This window comes from Hylobates moloch, unplaced genomic scaffold, assembly GCF_009828535.3.
Source record: "Hylobates moloch isolate HMO894 unplaced genomic scaffold, HMol_V3 SCAFFOLD_26, whole genome shotgun sequence".
Lineage (NCBI taxonomy): Eukaryota > Metazoa > Chordata > Mammalia > Primates > Hylobatidae > Hylobates > Hylobates moloch.
Genome location: NW_026652301.1, coordinates 4693516 through 4717585, shown reverse-complemented (window position 1 = coordinate 4717585; position 24070 = coordinate 4693516). Strand labels below are relative to the sequence as shown.

The following is a 24070-nucleotide window of genomic DNA, read 5'->3' as shown; positions in this document are numbered from 1 at the left end:
TGGCTGCATAGTATTCCATGGTGTATATGTGCCACATTTTCTTAATCCAGTCTATCGTTGTTGGACATTTGGGTTGGTTCCAAGTCTTTGCTATTGTGAATAGTGCCGCAATAAACATACGCGTGCATGTGTCTTTATAGCAGCATGATTTATAGTCCTTTGGGTATATACCCAGTAATGGGATGGCTTGGTCAAATCGTATTTCTAGTTCTAGATCCCTGAGGAATCGCCACACTGACTCCCACAATGGTTGAACTAGTTTACAGTCCCACCAACAGTGTAAAAGTGTTCCTATTTCTCCACATCCTCTCCAGCGCCTGTTGTTTCCTGACTTTTTAATGATGGCCATTCTAACTGGTGTGAAATGGTATCTCATTGTGGTTTTGATTTGCATTTCTCTGATGGCCAGTGATGATGAGCATTTTTTCGTGTGTTTTTTGGCTGCATAAATGTCTTCTTTTGAGAAGTGTCTGTTCATGTCCTTCATCCACTTTTTGATGGGGTTGTTTTTTTCTTGTACATTTGTTTGAGTTCATTGTAGATTCTGGATATTAGCCCTTTGTCAGATGAGTAGGTTGTGAAAATTTTCTTCTATTTTGTAGGTTGCCTGTTCACTCTGATGGTAGTTTCTTTTGTTGTGCAGAAGCTCTTTAGTTTAATTAGATCCCATTTGTCAATTTTGGCTTTTGTTGCCACTGCTTTTGGTATTTTAGTCATGAAGTCCTTGCCCATGCCTATGTCCTGAATGGTATTACCTAGGTTTTCTTCTAGGGTTTTTATGGTTTTAGGTCTAACATGTAAGTCTTTAATCCATCTTGAATTAATTTTTGTATAAGGTGTAAGGAAAGGATCCAGTTTCAGTTTTCTGCATATGACTAGCCAGTTTTCCCAGCACCATTTATTAAATAGAGAATCCTTTCCCCATTGCTTGTTTTTGTTAGGTTTCTCAAAGATCAGATAGTTGTAGATATGTGGCATTATTTCTGAGGGCTCTGTTCTGTTCCATTGATCTATGTCTCTGTTTTGGTACCAGTACCATGCTGTTTTGGTTACTGTAGCCTTGTAGTATAGTTTGAAGTCAGGTAGCGTGATGCCTCCAGCTTTGTTCTTTTGGCTTAGGATTGACTTGGCGATGCGGGCTCTTTTTTGGTTCCATATGAACTTTAAAGTAGTTTTTTCCAATTCTGTGAAGAAAGTCATTGGTAGCTTGATGGGGATGGCATTGAATCTATAAATTACCTTGGGCACTATGGCCATTTTCATGATATTGATTCTTCCAACCCATGAGCATGGAATGTTCTTCCATTTGTTTGTATCCTCTTTTATTTCATTGAGCAGTGGTTTGTAGTTCTCCTTGAAGTGGTCCTTCACATCCCTTGTAAGTTGGATTCCTAGATATTTTATTCTCTTTGAAGCAATTGTCAGTGGGAGTTCACTCATGATTTGGCTCTCTGTTTGTCTGTTATTGGTGTACAAGAATGCTTGTGATTTTTGCACACTGATTTTGTATCCTGAGACTTTGCTGAAGTTGCTTATCAGCTTGAGGAGATTTTGGGCTGAGACGATGGGGTTTTCTAGATATACAATCATGTCATCTGCAAACAGGGACAGTTTGACTTCCTCTTTTCCTAATTGAATACCCTTTATTTCCTTCTCCTGCCAGATTGCCCTGGCCAGAACTTCCAGCAGTATGTTGAATAGGAGTGGTGAGAGAGGGCATCCCTGTCTTGTGCCAGTTTTCAAAGGGAATGCTTCCAGTTTTTGCCCATTCAGTATGATATTGGCTGTGGGTTTGTCATACATAGCTCTTATTATTTTGAGATATGTCCCATCAATACCTAATTTATTGAGAGTTTTTAGCATGAAGGGTTGTTGAATTTTGTCAAAGGCCTTTCCTGCATCTATTGAGATAATCATGTGGTTTTTGTCCTTGGTTCTGTTTATATGCTGGATTACATTTATTGATTTGCATATGTTGAACCAGCCTTGCATCTCAGGGATGAAGCCCACTTGATCATGGTGGATAAGCTTTTTGATATGCTGCTGGATTCGGTTTGCCAGTATTTTTTTGAGGATTTTTGCGTCAATGTTCATCAAGGATATTGGTCTGAAATTCTCTTTTTTGGTTGTATCCCTGCCAGGCTTTGGAATCAGGATGATGCTGGCCTCATAAAATGAGTTAGGGAGGATTCCCTCTTTTTCTGTTGATTGGAATAGTTTCAGAAGGAATGGTACCAGTTCCTCCTTGTACCTCTGGTAGAATTCAGCTGTGAATCCATCAGGTCCTGGACTCTTTTTGGTTGGTAAGCTCTTGATTATTGTCACAATTTCAGAGCCTGTTATTGGTCTATTCAGAGATTCAACTTCTTCCTGGTTTAGTCTTGGGAGGGTGTATTTGTCGAGGAATTTATCCATTTCTTCTAGATTTTCTAGTTTATTTGTGTAGAGGTGTTTGTAGTATTCTCTGATGGTAGATTGTATTTCTGTGGGATCGGTGGTGATATCCCCTTTATAATTTTTTATTGCGTCTATTTGATTCTTCTCTCTTTTCTTCTTTATTAGTCTTGCTAGCGGTCTACCAATTTTGTTGATCTTTTCAAAAAACCAGCTCCTGCATTCATTAATTTTTGAAGGGTTTTTTGTGTCTCTATTTCCTTCAGTTCTGCTCTGATTTTAGTTATTTCTTGCCTTCTGCTAGCTTTTGAATGTGTTTGCTCTTGCTTTTCTAGTTCTTTTAATTGTGATGTTAGGGTGTCAATTTTGGATCTTTCCTGCTTTCCCTTGTGGGCATTTAGTGCTATAAATTTCCCTCTACACACTGCTTTGAATGTGTCCCAGAGATTCTGGTATGTTGTGTCTTTGTTCTCGTTGGTTTTGAAGAACATCTTTATTTCTGCCTTCATTTCGTTATGTATCCAGTAGTCATTCAGGAGCAGGTTGTTCAGTTTCCATGTAGTTGAGCAGTTTTGAGTGTTTCTTAATCCTGAGTTCTAGTTTGATTGCACTGTGGTCTGAGAGACAGTTTGTTATAATTTCTGTTCTTTTACATTTGCTGAGGAGAGCTTTACTTCCAACTATGTGGTCAATTTTGGAATAGTGTGGTGTGGTGCTGAAAGAAGTGTATATTCTGTTGATTTGGAGTGGAGAACTCTGTAAATGCCAGTTAGGTCCACTTTGTGCAGAGCTGAGTTCAATTCCTGGGTATTCTTGTTAACTTTCTGTCTCATTGATCTGTCTAATGTTGACAGTGGGGTGTTAAAATCTCCCATTATTATTGTGTGGGAGTATAAGTCTCTTTGTAGGTCACTCAGGACTTGCTTTATGAATCTGGGTGCTCCTGTATTGGGTGCATATATATTTAGGATAGTTAGCTCTTCTTGTTGAATTGATCCCTTTACCATTATGTAATGGGCTTCTTTGTCTCTTTTGATCTTTGGTGGTTTAAAGTCTATTTTATCAGAGACTAGGATTGCAACCCCTGCCTTTTTTTGTTTTCCATTTGCTTGGTAGATCTTCCTCCATCCCTTTATTTTGAGTCTGTGTGTGTCTCTGCACGTGAGATGGGTTTCCTGAATACAGCACACTGATGGGTCTTGACTCCTTATCCAATTTGCCAGTCTATGTCTTTTAATTGGAGCATTTAGCCCATTTACATTTAAAGTTAATATTGTTATGTGTGAATTTGATCCTGTCATTATGATGTTAGCTGGTTGTTTTGCTCGTTAGTTGATGCAGTTTCTTCCTAGCCTCGATGGTCTTTACAATTTGGCATGTTTTTGCAGTGGCTGGTACCAGTTGTTCCTTTCCACGTTTAGTGCTTCCTGTAGGAGCTCTTTTAGGGCAGGCCTGGTGGTGACAAAATCACTCAGCATTTGCTTGTCTGTAAAGTGTTTTATTTCTCCTTCACTTATGAAGCTTAGTTTGGCTGGATATGAAATTCTGGGTTGAAAATTCTTTTCTTTAAGAATGTTGAATATTGGCCCCCACTCTCTTCTGGCTTGTAGAGTTTCTGCCGAGAGATCAGCTGTTAGTCTGATGGGCTTCCCTTTGTGGGTAACCTGACCTTTCTCTCTGGCCGCCCTTAACATTTTTTCTTTCATTTCAACTTTGGTGAATCTGACAATTATGTGTCTTGGAGTTGCTCTTCTCGAGGGGTATCTTTGTGGTATTCTCTGTATTTCCTGAATCTGAATGTTGGCGTGCCTTGCTAGATTGGGGAAGTTCTCCTGGATAATATCTTGCAGAGTGTTTTCCAACTTGGTTCCATTCTCCCCATCACTTTCAGGTACACCAATTAGACATAGGTTTGGTCTTTTCACATAGTCCCATATTTCTTGTAGGCTTTGCTCATTTCTTTTTATTCTTTTTTCTCTAAACTTCCCTTCTCGTTTCATTTCATTCATTTCATCTTCCATCACTGATACCCTTTCTTCCAGTTGATCGCATCGGCTACTGAGGCTTCTGCAATCTTCACGTAGTTCTTGAAACTTGGCTTTCAGCTCCGTCAGCTCCTTTAAGCACTTCTCTGCATTGGTTATTTTAGTTAAACATTCGTCCAATTTTTTTTCAAAGTTTTTAACTTCTTTGCCATTGGTTTGAATTTCCTCCCGTAGCTTGGAGTAGTTTGATTGTCTGAAGCCTTCTTCTCTCAACTCGTCAAAGTCATTCTCCGTCCAGCTTTGTTCCATTGCTGGTGAGGAACTGCGTTCCTTTGGAGGAGGAGAGGTGCTCTGCTTTTTAGAGTTTCCAGTTTTTCTGCTCTGTTTTCTCCCCATCTTTGTAGTTTTTTCTACTTTTGGTCTTTGATGATGGTGATGTACAGATGGGTTTTTGGTGTGGATGTCCTTTCTGTTTGTTAGTTTTCCTTCTACCAGACAGGACCCTCAGCTGCAGGTCTGTTGGAGTTTGCTAGAGGTCCACTCCAGACCCTGTTTGGCTGGGTGTCGGCAGTGGTGGCTGCAGAAAAGCGGATTTTCATGAACCGCAAATTCAGCTGTCTGATCGTTCCTCTGGAAGTTTTGTCTCTACTGGCCGAGTGAGGTGTCAGTCTGCCCCTACTGGGGAGTGCCTCCCAGTTAGGCTGCTCGGGGGTCAGGGTCCCACTTTAGGAGTTAGTCTGCCCGTTCTGAGATCTCCAGCTGCATGCTGGGAGAACCACGACTCTCTTCAAAGCTGTCAGACAGGGACATTTAAGTCTGCAGAGGTTAGTGCTGACTTTTTGTTTGTCTGTTTCCTGCCCGCAGAGGTGGAGCCTACAGAGGCAGGCAGGCCTCCTTGAGCTGTGGTGGGCTCCACCCAGTTCGAGCTTCCAGGCTGCTTTGTTTACTTAAGCAAGCCTGGGCAATGGCGGGCGCCCCTCCCCCTGCCTGGCTGCTGCCTTGCAATTTGATCTCAGACTGCTGTGCTAGCAATCAGCGAGACTCCGTGGGCATAGGACCCTCCGAGCCAGGTGCGGGACACAATCTCCTGGTGTGCCATTTTCCAAGCCTGTTGGAAAAGTGCAGTACTAGGGTGGGAGTGACCCGATTTTCCTGGTGCCTTCTGTCACCCCTTTCTTTGACTAGGAAAGGGAACTCCCTGACCCCTTGTGCTTCCCGAGTGAGGCAATGCCTTGCCCTGCTTCGGGTCGCTCAGGGTGCGCTGCACCAACTGTCCTGCACCCACTGTTTGGCACTCCCTAGTGAGATGAACCCAGTACCTCAGATGGAAATGCAGAAATCACCCGTCTTCTGCGTCGCTCACGCTAGGAGCTATAGACCGGAGCTGTTCCTATTCGGCCATCTTCTGATTTTTAAATTGTTTGTAAAAATAAGGTCTTGCCATGTTGTCCAGGCCCGTCTCGAACTCCTAGGCTGAAGTGATCCTTCTGCCTCAGTCTCTCAAAATGCTGGGATTACAGCCATGAGCCACCAAGCCCAGTGGATTATTCCTTAGTGAGCAATTGTTATCTTCTGTTAGAACATGAATTTATAATTTGTTTTTACTCTTGGGGATAACATTTAAAATGTAGATTATATTTAGCTAATTTGCAGATGAAAATATTGGGTGACTCAAATATATCTTATTGAAATCACTTTATAATGCTAGTTGCCATCATAGTTCTGTTTTCAAAGTACTAAAGTAGTCGTGATCTTGAAACATTGGAAAGTGAAATTTCAACCCTTTTTTAGAAACAAAGGCCTATAATAGTATTTTGGGTGTTTCCAAAGTTGTTATTTAAGTTAAATACTTTTCACTGTGGAGGTTAGATTACCTGTTTTAGTCTTAGTAATTAGTGCTATTGCTGTATTTATTTATTTTTTATCTTAAAGGAGCATTCTTTCTCAATGGATACTTAAAAATTATGATTTTGTAGTGATTTTCATTTTTTTAAACATTATACATCAGATATTGACTGTTTATTAAATATAGAAGTATTATTTAATATTTTATTACATGTATTGCAAGATTATATTAGACCTTTTGTGATTAAAAATGAAAACCCCTAGCCGTAACAACATAAATTCTTATTAGGAATGATACAATACAATTTATTTAAAAATTGCATTCAGTTTTTAAACCAGCAGTTAATTATAGCAGCTGTAAAAGTAAAGATACCACCAGGCTTTTAATAGCTTTCAAATCCTTTTAAAAAACACATAATGTTATTTGTCATATGAATTCTAATCATATTCCTCTCTTCTGACAGATGGTTTATATTCTTATAAATGTTATTCTTATAACACTATAAAGATCTAATTGAGGCAGTTCCTTTTTTATATTCATTTGACTGTTTTCCTTGCATCATTTAAAATTTTTGCTTTTTTTCTATATCTCTTTTTGTAACTTAGTGCTATATTCAAATATAATAATAGTTATTTTAATAAACAAGTCAAATTCACATGTTTCTTGTCTTCCCTAATACTTGTAAGATTCCCCCATTCTTGATACCTTGCTTTGTTCTTATTCTTTCTGTCCTATGAATAAAGTAGAGTAATAGTTACCACCTAATGTGATAACATGTCATATAATGATTCCTTTCAATATTCATGAAACACTCAAAGAGAATTATGCTTTTTCCCTATTATTTTAGATAAAGACATTTTTCATGTTTTAAAAAATTTCCATTATGTTGGAGAGTGGTATCTAACTGTAAAAAAGGCTTTTGTATTCAATTTCTACATAAGTTTTTATGATGAGGGAAGATAATATTCTTTAGTTTCAATGGTTTTGAATTTAAGGAAAAAAGCTTCTTGGTCTATTATTAAGCAATCTTTATATTGTAGAATATATATATTGTTTCACTTAAAAATATATATTAAAATAATTATTAGAAATTATTTATTTTGGGAAATATTTAGTCAGGATATCCAAAGCAAATATGTAAGGTTCTGCTTAATTGGGCAGTTTTTCCTCAATATTTTAAAATAATATATTCTTTTAGGCTAAAAGGAGAAAGTAAGCAGGTGATGGAGTACAGGCATCAGCTAGATGAGATTATCTGTTGGTTAACAAAGGCTGAGCATGCTATGCAAAAGAGATCAACCACCGAATTGGGAGAAAACCTGCAAGAATTAAGAGTAAGTTGTTTGTTTCTGTCTATATGCCTTTTGGTGCCCGAACATTATACTTCAGAATCACATACTGCATGTCTGAAGAAGAAAAGGGAAAAGAAACTTTGTACTTTTTGGTAAATGTGGTGAACTTGAAAGAGGAATATCTTTTATTTTTTAAAGAGCAGTTATAATTTTGGTCTCGCAGAGCTTAAACTTCACTTATATAAAAAGAACAAACTATTATGGTGTCAGTATTAGACCAAAGGTTTTTAGGATATTGTAAACTGACCTTATCATTTTAAAATACAATAGGGCTATGAAATATCGTTTTTTGTTTTTAAATTTGGAAGACAATTACTGATTATTATCTATAAAGCTGCAAAACTCAACTTTATAGATAATAATCAGTAATTATCGGAGTGACTTGCTGAGGAACAAAATGCAGCTTGCAATAGGTTTAGTGTCACGGTTGTATTAATCAGATTTTCTTTGTTGGTTTGCAACTAACAAGTATTGTTTATAGTTGTATATGTATATAATCTATAAAAATTCATACATATATAGATGTATAAATATATCCAAATATCCATAAATTTTATATTCATAAATATTTATTTTTTGTGTTAAGAATTAAAATACTTGTTGCAGAACACTCAGCATAATGTGCTCACATTTTTATTTAAAAAAAGAAATTGTGGGCCGGGTGTGGTGGCTCATGCCTGTAATCCCAGCTTTGGGAGGCTGAGGCGTGCGGATCACAAGGTCATGAGATTGAGACCATCTGGCTAACATGGTGAAACCCATCTCTATAAAAATACAAAAAAAAATTAGCCGGACGTGGTGGCAGGCGCCTGTAGTCTCAGCTACTTGGGAGGCTGAGGCAGGAGGATGGCGTGAACCCAGGAGGCGGAGGTTGCAGTGAGCCAAGATCGTGCCACTGCACTCCAGCCAGGCTGACAGAGCGAGACTCCGTCTCAAAAAAAAAAAAAAAAAAAAAAAAAGAAATTATGAGTGTGTATTCATACATATACAAGCATAAAAGTGTATGTGAAAGGTTACTTACTAATTCAGAGATTTTGTCTATCAAGGAGTATGATTGAAGCATTTTGAGAAAGAAACATTGAATAATGATGAAAAATATTTTGTGAAACATGTATTAAGTTTTCTTTTTAAAATGTGACAATATCTAACAAGCTTCCGTTTTTATCTAAAAATTTCAATAGTTTTTTTGGAAATGTCTCTTTTGTAAACAATTTGAGGAGAGTTAGAAAATGTGGGACAGTATATTAGGATGGAGTAGCAAGGAGGAGATAAGAACAATGTTAAATTAGCAGTGTAAAGATAATATATGACCCAGTTAAGAGACAGTGAGTACCAGAGAGCGCATTTGTGCACAGGAGTGCAAAAATACACACGGAAGGCATGTGCTCACTCCCTTCTTAGTTATCATTTGTTAGCATGAGCTTAAGCTTCTTATAAGTTTATTTTTTCACTTAACAAATTAGAAATTTACATTTGTAATAATACCAAAAAACATTTCTAATACAATTCTTGAACTTTCCCTTATCTGACTACCTTCTAACCACACCTATCTTTTAACTTCTCCAGGACTTAACTCAAGAAATGGAAGTACAGGCTGAAAAACTCAAATGGCTGAATAGAACTGAATTGGAGATGCTTTCAGATAAAAGTCTGAGTTTACCTGAAAGGGATAAAATTTCAGAAAGCTTAAGGACTGTAAATATGACATGGAATAAGGTGTGTATAAAGTTACTGTCACACATTTCTCATATTTATTGATTTTGTTGTCAGAGATGTGGGATCATGCAACTGCTTTACTTTCAAGTATATCCAAATGGGGCAAACTTTACTAAAGCTTACTAATGTTTATATTTTTTATCTGTCGTAGACAGAGGCATATATTCTAGAAGAATACTTTTTATTTTATACAGAACTCTTTGGCCTAGGGGATTTATACATTATATACTACATTAAATAATGAATATATGTTGGAATTAGGTGAGAAAATTCCAGTGATTATATTCTGAAAATGAAGACCTTAAAATAGCGTTCTGAGCCGGGTGTGTTGGCTCACATCTGTAATCCCAACACTTTGAGAGGCCAAGATGGGGGGAATCACATGAGTCCAGGAGTTTGAGACCAGCCTGGCCAACACAGTGAAACCCCATCTCTACTAAAAATTCAAAAATTTGCCCAGCATAGTGGCACACGCCTGTAATTGCAGCTACTTGGGAGGCTGAGGCACGAGAATTGCCTATACCTGGGAGGTGGAGGTTGCAGTGAGCTGCATTCACACCACTGGACCCCAGCCTGGGTGAGACAGGGAGATCCTGTCTCAAAAATAAAAAAGTAAAAGAAAGAAAATAGCATCCTGAGTTTGCACATGACTTTTCACACATCTATGTTTATTTTCAATGATTTTTTTCATTAAATATATATTTACTAGGTTCCAGTGAGATGTAATGGCATGTGACTACAAATACAACTAAGATATCTTTCCCTCCTACCATTATTTTTTTTTGCCATTGAAACGGTTAAAAGTAGATAAAGTCATAGATATCTTTTTTGTTTGACCTGGTACATACCATATCAGAGTACGAGGTCTATATAGGACATTGAATGGATATGTCTCTGTCCTTGGTTTGGATGGACTCCATATCAGTCATTTTCTCTCTCATCCTCTTTAAATGGTAGCCATTATCCTATAGCTAATGATGCAGGTGCTTTATTGATCTGGTCTCTCTGATTGGGAATCACTGCCTGTTGAGTCACTGTGATTCACACATGTGTATCTCTGGTCTGGTCCTTTCTCCATACTCTAGACTTGCATATGCAACTACCTCCCCAACATCTCTCCTTAAATGTCTAATAGGCACCTCAAACTAACATACACAATCGAGCTCTTGATATCCCTCTCCCCTCTGTGCCTTCATGTACATCTCCCGCCTTCGTCAATGGATGTTTCATCCTTATTATTACTTAAGTCAGAAACACTGGAGTCAATCCTATGGTATATGAATTCTATCACAAAAAGAAAGAAAGAAACAAACAAAAACACCCCAAACCAAAAACTATACCTCAGTCACCATTAGCAGCTTTTCCTTCAAAATACATATCTACTGGATGGATGGTTTATTGGATATCCAGATGGCTATGTGTGATAAGGCAAATGTAGCAGAAGTTTGACAGTTGTAGATGTCAGAGGGCACATAGATATTTCCTCTACAATTCTTTCAACTCTTCTTAGGTCAAAAAATATCATACATTTGACTGCTTCTCACAACCCCCATTGCCAGTAACTTGTTTCAAGCCTGCCATCATTTCTTGTCTTGATGACTACAAATTCTGCCCCACTCATCTCTCTTGCTTCTTCCTTTGCCCTTTGTTATTCTGTTCTAGACAAAGCAGCCAATATGATTGGTTAAAACATAATTCAGATCAAGTGACTTATCTGAGCAAAGTCCACCAATGGTTTTCTATCTTGCTCAGGGTGAAAGGCAAAATGCTTTTTTGGCTTACAAGGCTTCTCATGGCCTGGCGTCCTGTGATCTCTCCTACAATATCCGCTGCTCTCTCTCCCCTACACTCCTTTCCAGACATATTAGGCCCTGTGTCACTTGCCAGAAAGGTTGTCCATATTCAGTTGGAGCACACATGTTTATTTAACACGAAGGGTATCAGTGGGTATTCTGCAGAAAAGGGCACAGTGGTTAATTTGGGTGCACTATGTCAGACAAAGTTAGAGCTTTGGTTATTGCAGGATTTCATCTAGATTTTAATATAATTCACTTTGGTGAATTATGAATGTCTAAGACCAACAATGCTCATTGTGCAGAAAATCTCAACAAACATAATTTGGGAAATTCTAACATGGGATATTTCGTTCATTCATACAGTCATTCATTCACTCAATAAGTTTTTATTGGAGTCTCACTTTCTGCCAGGTATCATTGTAAGAGATAGGAATGCATTAAAGAGTGTGGCATTCCTTCTAACTCAAAGAGCTTATCATGGATGAGACCAGCAGACAAGCAATTATAACATCCAGGTAGTGATGGGCACAGAAAGGTGGAGCACCTGCCTGGCTTTGAGGTGTAGCTTTGGAAGGTTTTGTTGAAAAGATCACATTCCAGTTAATTTATGAAAGATGAATAAGTATTGGTCAGGTGAAGAATGAGGGAAAGGGCAGTGTAGAGAGAAGTGGCAAATGAAAGTGTCTAGAAGAGACAGAGAATGTGCACAGTGTATATAGGTCCAGGAAGTAGCCCACTATAGAATGGAAGGCTGAGGGATGTTCTCAGAGATGAGATCCTGGAGGACTCGCTGTGCATCACAAGGAATTTGAGCTCCATGCTGCAAACAATCTACCACTTTGAGGGTAGTGGGCAGCTATTGATGGGTTTCAAGCAGAGGAAAGTCATATTTTTGAAATATTGCTATAGCTTTACTACAGAGATATATGGAGTGATCCTAAGAATTGATATAGAAAGATTAGTTAGAATCTTCAGAAGAGTTTATGAAATGGGTGTTGGGGAAGATAGGGATAAGGAATTCAGATTTGGACATATCTGAATATCTGGTTCACAGAGAGGGCTGGACTGAAGATATGTTTTGGGCAGTCTTTAGCCTCTCAAAACTCCATTTGATTCCTGAAACCTTTGGAAACCAGGACTCAGGGAGAGCCCAGGGTGAAGGGCAAGAAGAGTAACACACCTACCCTGGAGGATATTGGTATTTCATGGATAGGCAGAGGAAAAGGAGTTGGTGGTGAAGGAAATTCAGGACAGCCAGCCAGAGAGGTAGGAGGAAAGCCAGAATTGCAGAGTAATAACAGAATTCAAGGGAGGGGGAGTGGACAGCATTAACTGGTGCACAGGGGTCAGGACAGCTAGGGACTTGTTGGTGTTTTTGATAGCAATGTCAGTGGAGTTAGGGGCTCAAACAAGATTGCAGTGGAGAGTGAAGGTAGAGCCAGAAGTTTAGGTGGTTAGGGGAAGAAAAGTAGCAGAGCTGCCATTCAGAATAACACCTCTTCTTTTGAACTACAGTCATCTTTATTTATATAGTATTCTTCTCTTTCTGTTTGTCCTGATGTGGTAGATTTGCAGAGAAGTGCCTACTACCCTGAAGGAATGCATCCAGGAGCCCAGTTCTGTTTCACAGACAAGGATTGCTGGTAAGATACAGTTTATCTTTAACAAGGTTTTTAAAAAAAATATATTAAAATTTTGTGATATGAGCCTCATATATGAATTAGAAAGACTCATTTAGAAACGTCGTGCCATTTTCTTTGTTTAATCAACTTTCAATGATTTGAAAAGAACATCTTCTTTAAACCCAAGACACATTTGGCTGCCCAGTGTGGGTAAGGCATTCGTTTTCGTGGCAGATAAGGCTGGCCTTTCTCTGGACTCCAGTGCTACCTGGGCATCCACAGGTCCTGCTGATGGGAAGATGAGAGGCTAGGTGCAAAAACTGGGGACTAGTTTTCTGGGTCCATGCAGCTTTTCAGGAAATCAGCTATAACTTGCTGTGTTAACATGAGCTTGGTTAACTTATGTAATTAGACCCTGATCATGACTGAGAACAAAAGGCTTAGATATCCTGGGAAGCAGGTGGGAGATGGATATTTAGAAGCATTCTCCAACCTTGGAGACAAACACTTATCATTTGGATGTGGAGAAAGAAGAATGTTTTCTCACTATTTCCTTCTCTCTTTATCCAGATTAGTCCTGCCCCATAGCCACTGTTGCCACTGCCTTGCAGGTTTTCTGAACCATCATGCCCTGCTCTTCCTCTGTTGAGTCACCTGGCAAAACCCCAAATGTGACTAACTCTAACTGTCCACTCAACTCCCTGCCAGCTGCTTCTGCTGATTCTTTTTATTGCTCCTCCCCGCTGTTTTCTTCTCCCTTGTCCTTCTCCTCCTCCTTGACTTCCATGTCCACCTTCTACTTTCTACTACTTCCCTCTTTCTCCACCTCTACCTCTTCCACCTCTTTTTTTGGGGGGGTCCTTTTTATTTCTCTTATTCCTCTTATTTTTCTTTTCTTTTCCTTCGCTTCCTCCTCCTCCTCCTCAAGTTTTGAAAAAAGTAATGAGAGACAAGATTTTTTTCTTTCATTTTTTGAGATTGCAAGCTAGTTGAGGACCAAGTTTGTGTTCTTTATTACTTGTATTTCTGGAAATTTGCACAAAAAATACCTGGGGCCTGATCAAGTTTCTTGATTAATATTCAGAACACTTGAGTTGACATTTGGGTACTGCTGCTTTGCAAATACAGGCTCAACTCCGTAATCATAGGGAAAGAATTTGATGCATTTCATAAAATCGTCATGGGTTATCTTACTTTTTAAAACCTCGATATGGTAAAGGAGCAGGGAAAATTTGAATACATATTTAGAAGTATAAAAAGCTAACAGCAAAGCTACAACTTCCATTAGGTGGATGGCTCATTTTCAACAGGATATTCGTCCTTGGGACGGGCCTGAGACCTGAAGCTAATCTTAGTATGTCTCTCTCCTCCTACGCAGTGTTTTAATTCAGTTCCTTCTTCCTTTTAACATTTTATTTAGAAAATAAAATTAACCATTTTAAAGTGAACAATTTAGTGACATTTAATACATTCACAATGTTGTACAACCACTATTTCTATCTAGTTCCAAAATATTTCTATCACTCCAAACTAAAACCTCTTACTCATTAAGCAGTTTCTTCCCATTCCCTCCTACTCCCAGCCCCTGGCAACCACCAATCTGCATTCTGTCTCCATGGATTTCTCTATTCTGGATATTTCATATAAATGGAATCATACGATGCTTCTTTCACTTAGCATAATGTTTTTGAGGTTCATCCTCGCCAACACCTTGCCGACTGTACTCATTTCAGAGCTATGACTATTCATCTCAAATAAGCACTCAGCACTAAGAGACAGTCCTACCGTACTTTCTTCTGAGTACTCCTTGGTACTCATTTCTCAACTAATGACCTCATCTCATCAAATAAAACAAAAAACAAAAAAACAAAAAACTTTTTCGTTTTCCCACCAGAGAATCCATCAAGCTACCTGCGGCTGTACCCATATACTTTACACACTTCCTTCCTATTCAGCGAAAGGGTTATTATCTCTTTTCCTTTCTAAGACCAGCTCCTCCACTTATGCATAGGATCCCATATTCTCTGGGCTGCTTACGTATCCTCTTTCTCTGATAGCCATTAGATCATCCTTATTGCCATACCTTTTGATGCATGTAGCTCTAGTCTACTCGTTTAAACTGATGTACAGTATTACATAACATTGGATGTACTATAATCCTCTAAATTCTCTTCTGTACTTATGCTTAACAGTCCCAGAACTGTAGAGTTTTTTTTTTTTTTAGATGATTCACCGAGTCCTTAGGCCAATAAACTTGTAGTCAATCTCAACTCTTCTCTGGAATTAATATTCAATCCATCAGCGAGTAGCATCATTTCCATGTTCCATTCCACCTACTTCTGTGGTCTTGAACACCCTCATCTTTCTATCTAGATTATTGGAATATGCTCCTAACTCATAACCCTGATTCTATTCTTGCCTTAGTACTTCTCCATGACCTATTCCTCTGATAGCAGATAGAGTGATGCTTTCTAAACATAAGTTTGATTGTGTCACTTCTTTGATCACAGTCTTTTAATCACTTCCATCCACATAAATGAGTTCCAAAGTCTGGCCTTAGTCCAGAACACCATGCATATCTGCCTGTCTCTTTAATCACATTTCTTACTACTTTTCCCTTTGTTCATTCTGTTTCAAATACACTGGTCTTCTTGCTGTTTAAAACATGCCAAGAACATAATTGTTTCTGGTCTTCGTGCTTGCCGTTCCTTCTTGTCTTCCCCAAATGTTCTTCTCTCAGATATTTTCATGTTTCACATACTCACTTCCTTTAGTTCTCCTTCAAATATCCCTTTCTAGGATAGCCCTTTCTTGCCCACAATATCTCAGATACACCCTGTCTCTCTTTGTCTTCTTGCATTGATTTTGCTTTGTAACACACATCCATTTTCCTGATAGAATGCAAGCTCTGGCAGGGCGCGGTGGCTCATGCCTGTAATCCCAGCACTTTGGGAGGCCGAGGCAGGTAGATCATCTGAGGTCAGGAGTTCGAGACCAGCCTGGCCAACATGGTGAAACTCTGTTTCTACTGAAAACACAAAAATTAGCCAGGTGTGGTGGCAGGCGCCTGTAATCCCAGCTACTCAGGAGGCTGAGGCAGGAGAATTGCATGAATCCAGGAGGTGGAGGTTGCAGTGACCCGAGACCACACCATTGTACTCCAGCCCAAACTTTGTCTTGCACACTCTCATGCCTGCAGCATCTAGAATAGCCCCTTACACAGAATAGGTTCTTAATAGGTATTTGATGAATTAAAACAATGAATTTTTTTTTTTATCTACAAAAAAAGTTAAAGTTAAGATGGGGCAGAAGGATGTGTGAGGTATTCTGTAGGGTGTATATCTAGTGATGGAATCACTGGGTTTAGCATATGGGTGCCTTCTACTTCACTAGCTACCATTAGGGTGCTGTCTAGATTACTTGGCCCAGTTTACACTGACACTGGCTGTGTGTGATGGGTTCTTATTGTTCTACAGCATTACCAGCACCTCAACACTTTGTTCTCAGGACCCCTTTGAACACTTGTAAAAATTATTGAGGACCCTCAAAGAGCTTTTGCTTTTGTGAGTGGTATTTATCCATATTTACTTAACTAGAAAAAATTTCCATTAATTAATTTATTAAGTTGTTTAAAAATAACAATAATAAAGCCATTATATGTTAACAAAAATAGCATTTTTTGTAACATATTAGCATAAGATGCTGAGCACAGTGGATCATGTCTGTAATTGCAGCAGTTTGGGAGGCTGAGGCAGGAGGATCACTTGAGCCCAGGAGTTTGAGACCAGCCTGGGTAACATAGGGAGACCCCATCTCTACAAAAAATTAAAAATAAAAGAAATTATCCAGGCTTGGTGATGCAGGCCTGTAGTTCCAACTAATCAGGAGGCAGTGGTGAGAGGATCACTTGAACCCAGGAGGTTGAGGCTGCAATGAGCTGTGTTCGTGCCTCTGCTTCCCAGCCTGGGTGACAGAGTGAGCCCCTATCTCAAAGAAAAAGCAAACAAACAAACAGTCAAACAAACAAACAAACAAACAGACAACTCTATTTTCTAAAACAAACAAAAATCTGGAAAAGCTGCAGTTTTATATTTTTTGAAATCTCTTAAATGTCTAGTTTAGTAGAACACAGCTGTATTCTTATTTCTGCTTCTGCATTTGGTCTCTTGTGATGTCACATGTTATGTAGACTTAGATAAAACACACTGTACACGTGGGAGAGACTGAGCCTAAAAAGGCAAATAATGTGCTGATGATAATAGTGTAGGCATCTTGACCCTTGGAAGGGCCTCTAGAAACCTAGAGCTGCTCAGATGTCACTTTTCTGATGGTGGTCCGGTGGATATAGGGTATTTCATTTTAATTTGTACTATCTCAGTTATAGAAGAGGTCGGACATTTATTTCACATTTTTATGTTTATTGCCTTTTTTATTTCCTCTTTTGTGGATTGTCTTTAGACGATTTTTTAAGTTTTAGAAAAAGTATTTGGCTATCAGTTCTTTGTCTGCAATGTGCATTGCAAATACCATCTCCTTTCATGTTTCAAAGGCTTTTAAAGTCTTTACTTATGGTGCTCTTTGGAATTCTTAACCATTACTGGTTTATTAATAGCTTCCCTTTTTTTGTGTTTTGTTTGAGAGCTACTTCGGTCCTCTGAAGTAATAAAAATATTCCATATTTTTAACTAACAATTTTGTTTTTCATATTTAGGTCCTTAATCCACTAAGAATTAATTTTTCTATGGTGCATGTGAGGTTAAAGTCAGTCCCATCATTTCCCTGCTGCAGCCGTGGGTCACCACTTTATTGAACAGTAAATTCTTCTTCATTGATCTGTAATTCAGTCTCTGCCAAGGTCAGATTTCTCTGCCACCTACACACTGTGACTCTTCTCTTCTGTTGGTCTCTTTAAATGTCTCAGTCCATAATATACTGAGTTAATAATTATTAGCTAAATAATATAACTTAATATCTGGGAGGGCATATTCCTCTATCAAAAAAAATTTAACTGTTTTTTGTCCTTTTCTCGTCTATATTAATTTTATAACCAGAAATTTGAATTAATGATTTTGTTAAGTTACATTCAAGCCTGTTGGGATTTTTATTAGGCTTGTGCTGAATTTATAGATTGGCTATACAGTTTAGAAAATTATTTAAGCCTCATCTAATATATCATACCTGAAGTAGTTACAGATGGTTTTAATTACTAATTCAACTACTTATTGTATCAAAACCAATCAATTTGGCAATGAATATTAAATACATACTTTGTTTTTGTATTTTCTGACTCAGTAATTGTACTTGGGAAATCTATGCTAAGATAGTGAACAGAAATGTGCAAAATACTCTACACGAAAAGATATTCCTTGAAAGTTTTTTAAAAACTAAAATAAAATTTCAAGAGCAATCTGAATATCCAAGGGTTAAATAAAAGTGAATATGGGTGTAGGTTATTACATAGGTATTCATAATTGTATTTCCTAAGAATAAAATATGCTCACATTAAGTTAAATGAAAAAAGAATAAAAAATTTTGAATAAGTTGGCTTTATAATTAAAATCATCTTGCCAAAATAAAATAATACTTCCAATTCTCCGACATTTGTACTTTTAGTTTTTCTCAGGGTCAGTGCTGATTATGTTCTAGAATGTTGCAAAACTGTTTTGTTGGCTTGATAGCTACCAAAGACATATGGATATTACAGGTAATACCGTAGCCATTTCAGTATGAAAAAATAACCTCTTAGAATTTTTTTACTTAAATTAAATTTTATTTAAATACACATACACATGTCACCATGACACCACCGTAATTAAAACATCCTGTTGATTTCTCTTTTGCTACATTTTTCATTTCAGCTCATCCTAGTGTCCAAAAGGTGGTGCTAGTATCATCTGCGTCAGATATTCCTGTTCAGTCTCATCGTACTTCGGAAATTTCAATTCCTGCTGATCTTGATAAAACTATAACAGAACTAGCCGATTGGCTGGTATTAATCGACCAGATGCTGAAGTCCAACATTGTCACTGTCGGGGATGTAGAAGAGATCAATAAGACCGTTTCCAGAATGAAAGTAGGTGCATAGTGTAAAGGCTTGTTATGGAAACGCCACAATCCAGAGGTAGACCAGATCTGTTTGAATCCCTTTTGTTTATCCTAAATTATGAGAGAATGAGGTTTAAAAAATTCTATATCTGTCAAACAACCATCCAGGGCTAACTACAAAGCATAGAGATTTTCTTGCATTTATACTGTTGTGATATGATCAGGTTTACTGACTTAAACTAAAGACCCAGTGCATTTTTAAAATCTAAAGCTGATACCATAAAGCAGGCACATTAGTATAAATATAAGCTGGCATTAACATTTCATGCCTGTTGTGTGATGTAGGATAATCTCCTATAGTGCCTTTGCAACTTATATTTCATAATGAGATTAATTTCTGATTTTAAAAGTGAGTATCTCCTATAATTTTATTACTATACCTGTACCATCTAATATTAATTTGTAAAATTCTTTTTCCCTATTTAGTGTGTGGTAAGGTCTGGGCTGTGAGTGGTACAAGGATACTGACAAGAATATACTAGGTAGAAATTGGGAATCTACAATAAAATAATGACAGCTATTGCTAACTTTTATTAAGTGCTTCCTGTGTGCTGGTCATTTTTCTAAGTATTTTACACATGTTATCTCATTCAGTTGTTTAATAATCTTGTGAGATAGGTACTGTTTTTATCCCCACATTACAAATAAGCCCACACCGAGGCAGAGGCACTGAGTGCATATGAGTTGACAAATTACTGTGGCAAGGCAAGAGTTTAAAAAAAGCCTCAGGAGAAGTACAGGCAACCTGTTGGGGGAGCCAGGATGAGGAAGGGGATCCCTTCTCCAGTGATGGAAAGCAAACTATGTGGGGTTTTGGCATCTGGGATAAAGTGGTGACATTCCTGGTATAGGGAACAGAGTGAATAAAGTCATGTGGTACAGGAGGCACAAAGGACAGTAGGGCCAACATTTGAGCAATTAAGAAATACAGTGTGAAGCAAGGCAGGAAAAGCAGCTCAAGTTCCCTTTGTGAAGGAGCCTGCAGGCTGTGCAAAGCCCTTTGAATTTTTAGTCTGTAAGCAATTGGTAAGCATCTTTCTTCCCATTTCTTTTTCTTTTTAAAATTGTGTCTATGAACTCATGATAACCATGCTCTGCTTTAGTAGAAGACTAGGATGGATTGGAGGCAAGAAATGCTTAAATCAAGGCAAAGAGCCCTTTCTGAAATGACTAAGATGATGCTGTTGCAATTAGCAGAAATAAGGAATAGAAAAAATTGAGTGTGAATGAGGGTTTGAGTGATTTAGTTTCAGATGTGTTGTGGTGAGGAGTCCTTATGCCATTTAGAAGGAAGTGATCAGCATTCATTACCATGTGCCCTGGGATTTAGGATTGAAAGTTGTGAGCAATCCATTTAGAAGTAATATTTGACACCAGAAGAGTAGCTGAAATCTACAAAATGGGTGAATTTGTAAAGAGGAAGGACTGGGAAAAAGTCATTTGCCACTATTTGTATTTTTTGTAAATTGTTTTCTAGTCTCTATGACTGTCATTAGTTCTGTACTGAAAACACATGATTTTCCTGATGTTGTTACCATTTCTCCCATATTTATCAGCACTGAGAGACCAATCATCTACAGCAGCAGTTTTCCATGTCTAAGAGGATTTAATTTATAGTTATTCCTCTTAGCACTTTTCTATGTCACCCCCAACCCTATGACATTAGTTTGTGTTCATACCTGACACAGAACAGATACGCAAGGCATCATCAGCAGCAATAACTGCTAATGTTTTCAGGGCATTTTTCAGCTTTTGAAGGGATTTTCTTTATTTAATGTCCTCAGACTGGATGTAATTGACCTGTCAGTATTTTATTATTTCTTTTTTGTGAAAACAAAAACACAGAGAGGTAAAGCTCCTTGCCTGGTGACTCAGGTGCTAAATGGAAGAACTGAGATTTGAATGCAGGATCTTTGACTTTAAATCATGCACTCATTTTCTGCCGCATTGCTGATGCCTCACTATGCCATAGAGGAGGAAAACAATGACAACTTTGATGTCAGCACAACTGTTTTGCTTATTATTCTTGTCATATGGCTTATTAACCTATCCGAATAATCATTTCTACTTAACAGATTACAAAGGCTGACTTAGAACAGCGCCATCCTCAGCTGGATTATGTTTTTACATTGGCACAGAATTTGAAAAATAAAGCTTCCAGTTCAGATGTGAGAACAGCAATTACAGAAAAATGTAAGTTTTTAAAAAATAGTTATGTATCATCATCCACTTTCCCTGCAACTGGTGACACACACACACACACACATGCACGCACACACACACACAAACACATTTTCAAAGATTATTCAACTAGAAAGTAGTAGTGTTTAATATTACTCTTTATTTATACAGAAATGTAGCTTTCCCTTGTTTTTATATTTTGCGAACATTGTTACAATAACCTTATGAAGTCCTTAATTATTAACATCACGACTCTTAAGTAATTATTTACACATTGGGTTTTCTTCTCTTAACTTAGGCTTTCTTTTAGAGGAATAAAAAAAAGGTTAGAGAAACTCACAAGAATGCAAATCCTTTCTCTCATTATACTTTATTCTCCAAAATTAGGTCTTACTATCTATGTCTTTTAACTCAACTCAAAATTCAGTCCACAAATATTTATTGAGCAACTACTATGTGCTAATGTGACTGGCATTAATTTGGAGATACTTTAGTTAAAAATGAGAGAAAACAATAACAAAAAATAAACATACAAAACAATAGCAAACACAGATCCTTGCTTGGGGTTTGCGTTCTAGCTCAGAAGCATCTAGCTTCTACAAACCCTTCTTAGTGGGAATGTACTACCAATAGCAAACGAAGTCTAAATTCTCAAGAGTGACACCTAGGGATTGTCACAATCTGCTGCCACTACCCCTTCTCTCACTTCAGCCCTCGGCCTGGCCTGTAATTATGCTGTTATTCCTTAAAATATCCTGACATTTCCTAGTCTTCTTACCTTTATTTGCATTATTTTTTTTCTCTTGGCCTTTTCTTCCCAGGTGAAATTCTATGCAGCAGCTAAAATATCATCCCCTTTGTGACGTCTTTCCCTCCTCTTCTGGTCCCTGGTGAATGTTAATTTCTATTTTTAGTTCCTTCTATGGCCTTTCCCCCCATTGCTTTATTATAGATCTTACAACTACTTTAATTGTCTCTCCCTTCCATAGATTGTGAATATCCGTCTTTCTGCCCTTGGGCCTTTAACAGTGCCAATACAAATTAACTACCAAAATAAATATTTGTGGCAAAATATAAACTGGAAGGATAAAGCCTAATATTTGTCAGGGGAAGAACGTTAGCTACTCTCCCTGTAAAAAGTATATTTTGATTTCAAAATAGTCATGGTAGCAACAAGGTTATTATAGGAGATATATTAGAAAAGAACTTTTAATGTCTAACAGTGTTGGCTTATTTTTACTAAATACATCATTTTCCTTCTTTTCTCTTTTTATGAATGGATGGATTGTGCCTATTATGGAACTTTGGAGTGAGCCGGTTTCCCTCACATCACAGGGGAGCTCCTCTGCTGTAGTGATACCAAACTATTGACAAAGCCATTTCCAGTTTGCTTTTTCTATCATCTTGATGTATTTGTTTAATTACTATTTTTTTAATCACCTCTCTTTTTGTCCAAAACTTCTTTCAGGTGTTTGTCTTTTTGTTTTACAAGACTTCTTCTAAATATCGTCCCTTTCCCATTGAATGTACACACTCTATTTTCTCTCTCTATATAAATATTTCTGTGTGTGTAGAGGTTCTATAGCCTTCATCACCCCTCATTATATGAAAAACTCCTCTCAGGGGAATGTACTGCTACCAATAGTAACCTGGTTTTAGGGCTTAACTCACAATGAGTGGGATAATTTGCTTATTTTTTATGATAAACCTGTGATATTTGCTCTCGCTTGATGTCTTTGGTTTCATTTGTTTAATGTTAAAGGATTCTATTAGTAATAGAATTGGTCATAAGTACTTTATGTAACTTTTTAACTGACGAGAACATTATGATAGATTTGGCCTCTCTTCCTTAAGTTTAAAACTTAAGCAATTTATTTAAACAGCTAAGACAGAATAAAACAGATTGTCTCATTGAGCAAGTTTTAAAGAATGATGCCATATAGGTATAACTTAAGGCCTGAACAACCTTAAATTGATAGTTTTTTTTTTTTTTTTTTTTTTTTGAGATGGAGTTTCACTCTTGTTGCCCAGGCTGGAGTGCAACGGTACAATCTTGGCTCACTGCAACCTCTGCCTCCTGGGATTAAGTGATTCTCCTACCTCAGCCTCCCAATTAGCTGGGATTACAGGCACCTGCCACCACGCCCAGCTAATTTTTGTATTTTTAGTAGAGACAGGGTTTCACCATGTTGGCCAGGCTGGTCTTGAACTTCTGGCTTCAGGTGATCCACCTGCCTCGGCCTCCCAAAGTGCTGGTTACAGGTGTGAGCCACTGCACCCAGCCAGTTGATAGCTTTTATGTTTCACTGTAACCATATATTATCCCAAGAACTTTGCCAAAGTGTTCCATGATAACTCAACTGGAATGTTATCTTGTAGTTACGTTCCTCGTGGGCCTGGTACTTAACTATAGCCTTTCTTTTTGTCTGATATCCAAAGCATCTTCCAGCAGTGTGGTTTTAACATTCTACCTACTTATTATCATCGGGTTCTTGCAGATATTCTAAGTTATTGTTTATTAGTACCTCAGTTCAAGATTATGAACTAACTCTGAAGTGATTAATAAAAAACTTAAGTTTCCAGCCGGGTGCGGTGGCTCATGCCTGTAATTCCAACACTTTGGGAGGCCGAGGCAGACAGATCACGAGGTCAGGAGTTCGAGACCTGGCCAACATGGTAAAACCCTGTCTCTACTAAAAATACAAAATTAGCCGGGTGTGGTGGCACACACCTGTAGTCCCAGCTACATGGGAGGCTGAGGCAGGAGAATCACTTGTACCTGGGGGTGGAGGTTGCAGCGAGCTGAAAGCCGAGATCGTGCCACTGCACTCCAGCCTGGGTGACAGAGCGAGACTCTCTCTCTCAAAAAAAAAAAAAAAAAGTTTCCTTAGATCTCTCTGTCCTTAAAACCTTGTTAAAAATAGAGAAAGGAGAAGAGAGGAAGCTTGAAGAGAAATGGAAAGAGAGAGAAGGTGATAATGAGTGAAAGGAATGAACAACAATAAAAGAGGAAGGACAAGAGCCAGTATGGAATTTTTATGATGAAGAGCTGCTGGGTGCACAGTACGAGTCT

General features: G+C 38.0%; 1 protein-coding gene across 5 annotated transcripts in view; it reads left to right on the top strand.

Annotated features, from left to right (window-relative positions):
- LOC116463116 (utrophin-like) overlaps positions 1–24070 on the top strand; it is a 572404-nt gene that overhangs the window by 250731 nt on the left and 297603 nt on the right. For all 5 annotated transcript variants that reach the window (XM_058434468.1, XM_032146075.2, XM_058434467.1 and 2 more), the window contains 5 exons: positions 7424–7559; positions 9144–9293; positions 12657–12732; positions 18570–18784; positions 20892–21009. In XM_058434468.1, the coding sequence (XP_058290451.1) occupies positions 7424–7559; positions 9144–9293; positions 12657–12732; positions 18570–18784; positions 20892–21009 (695 nt within the window). The remainder of the gene's footprint in view (positions 1–7423; positions 7560–9143; positions 9294–12656; positions 12733–18569; positions 18785–20891; positions 21010–24070) is intronic.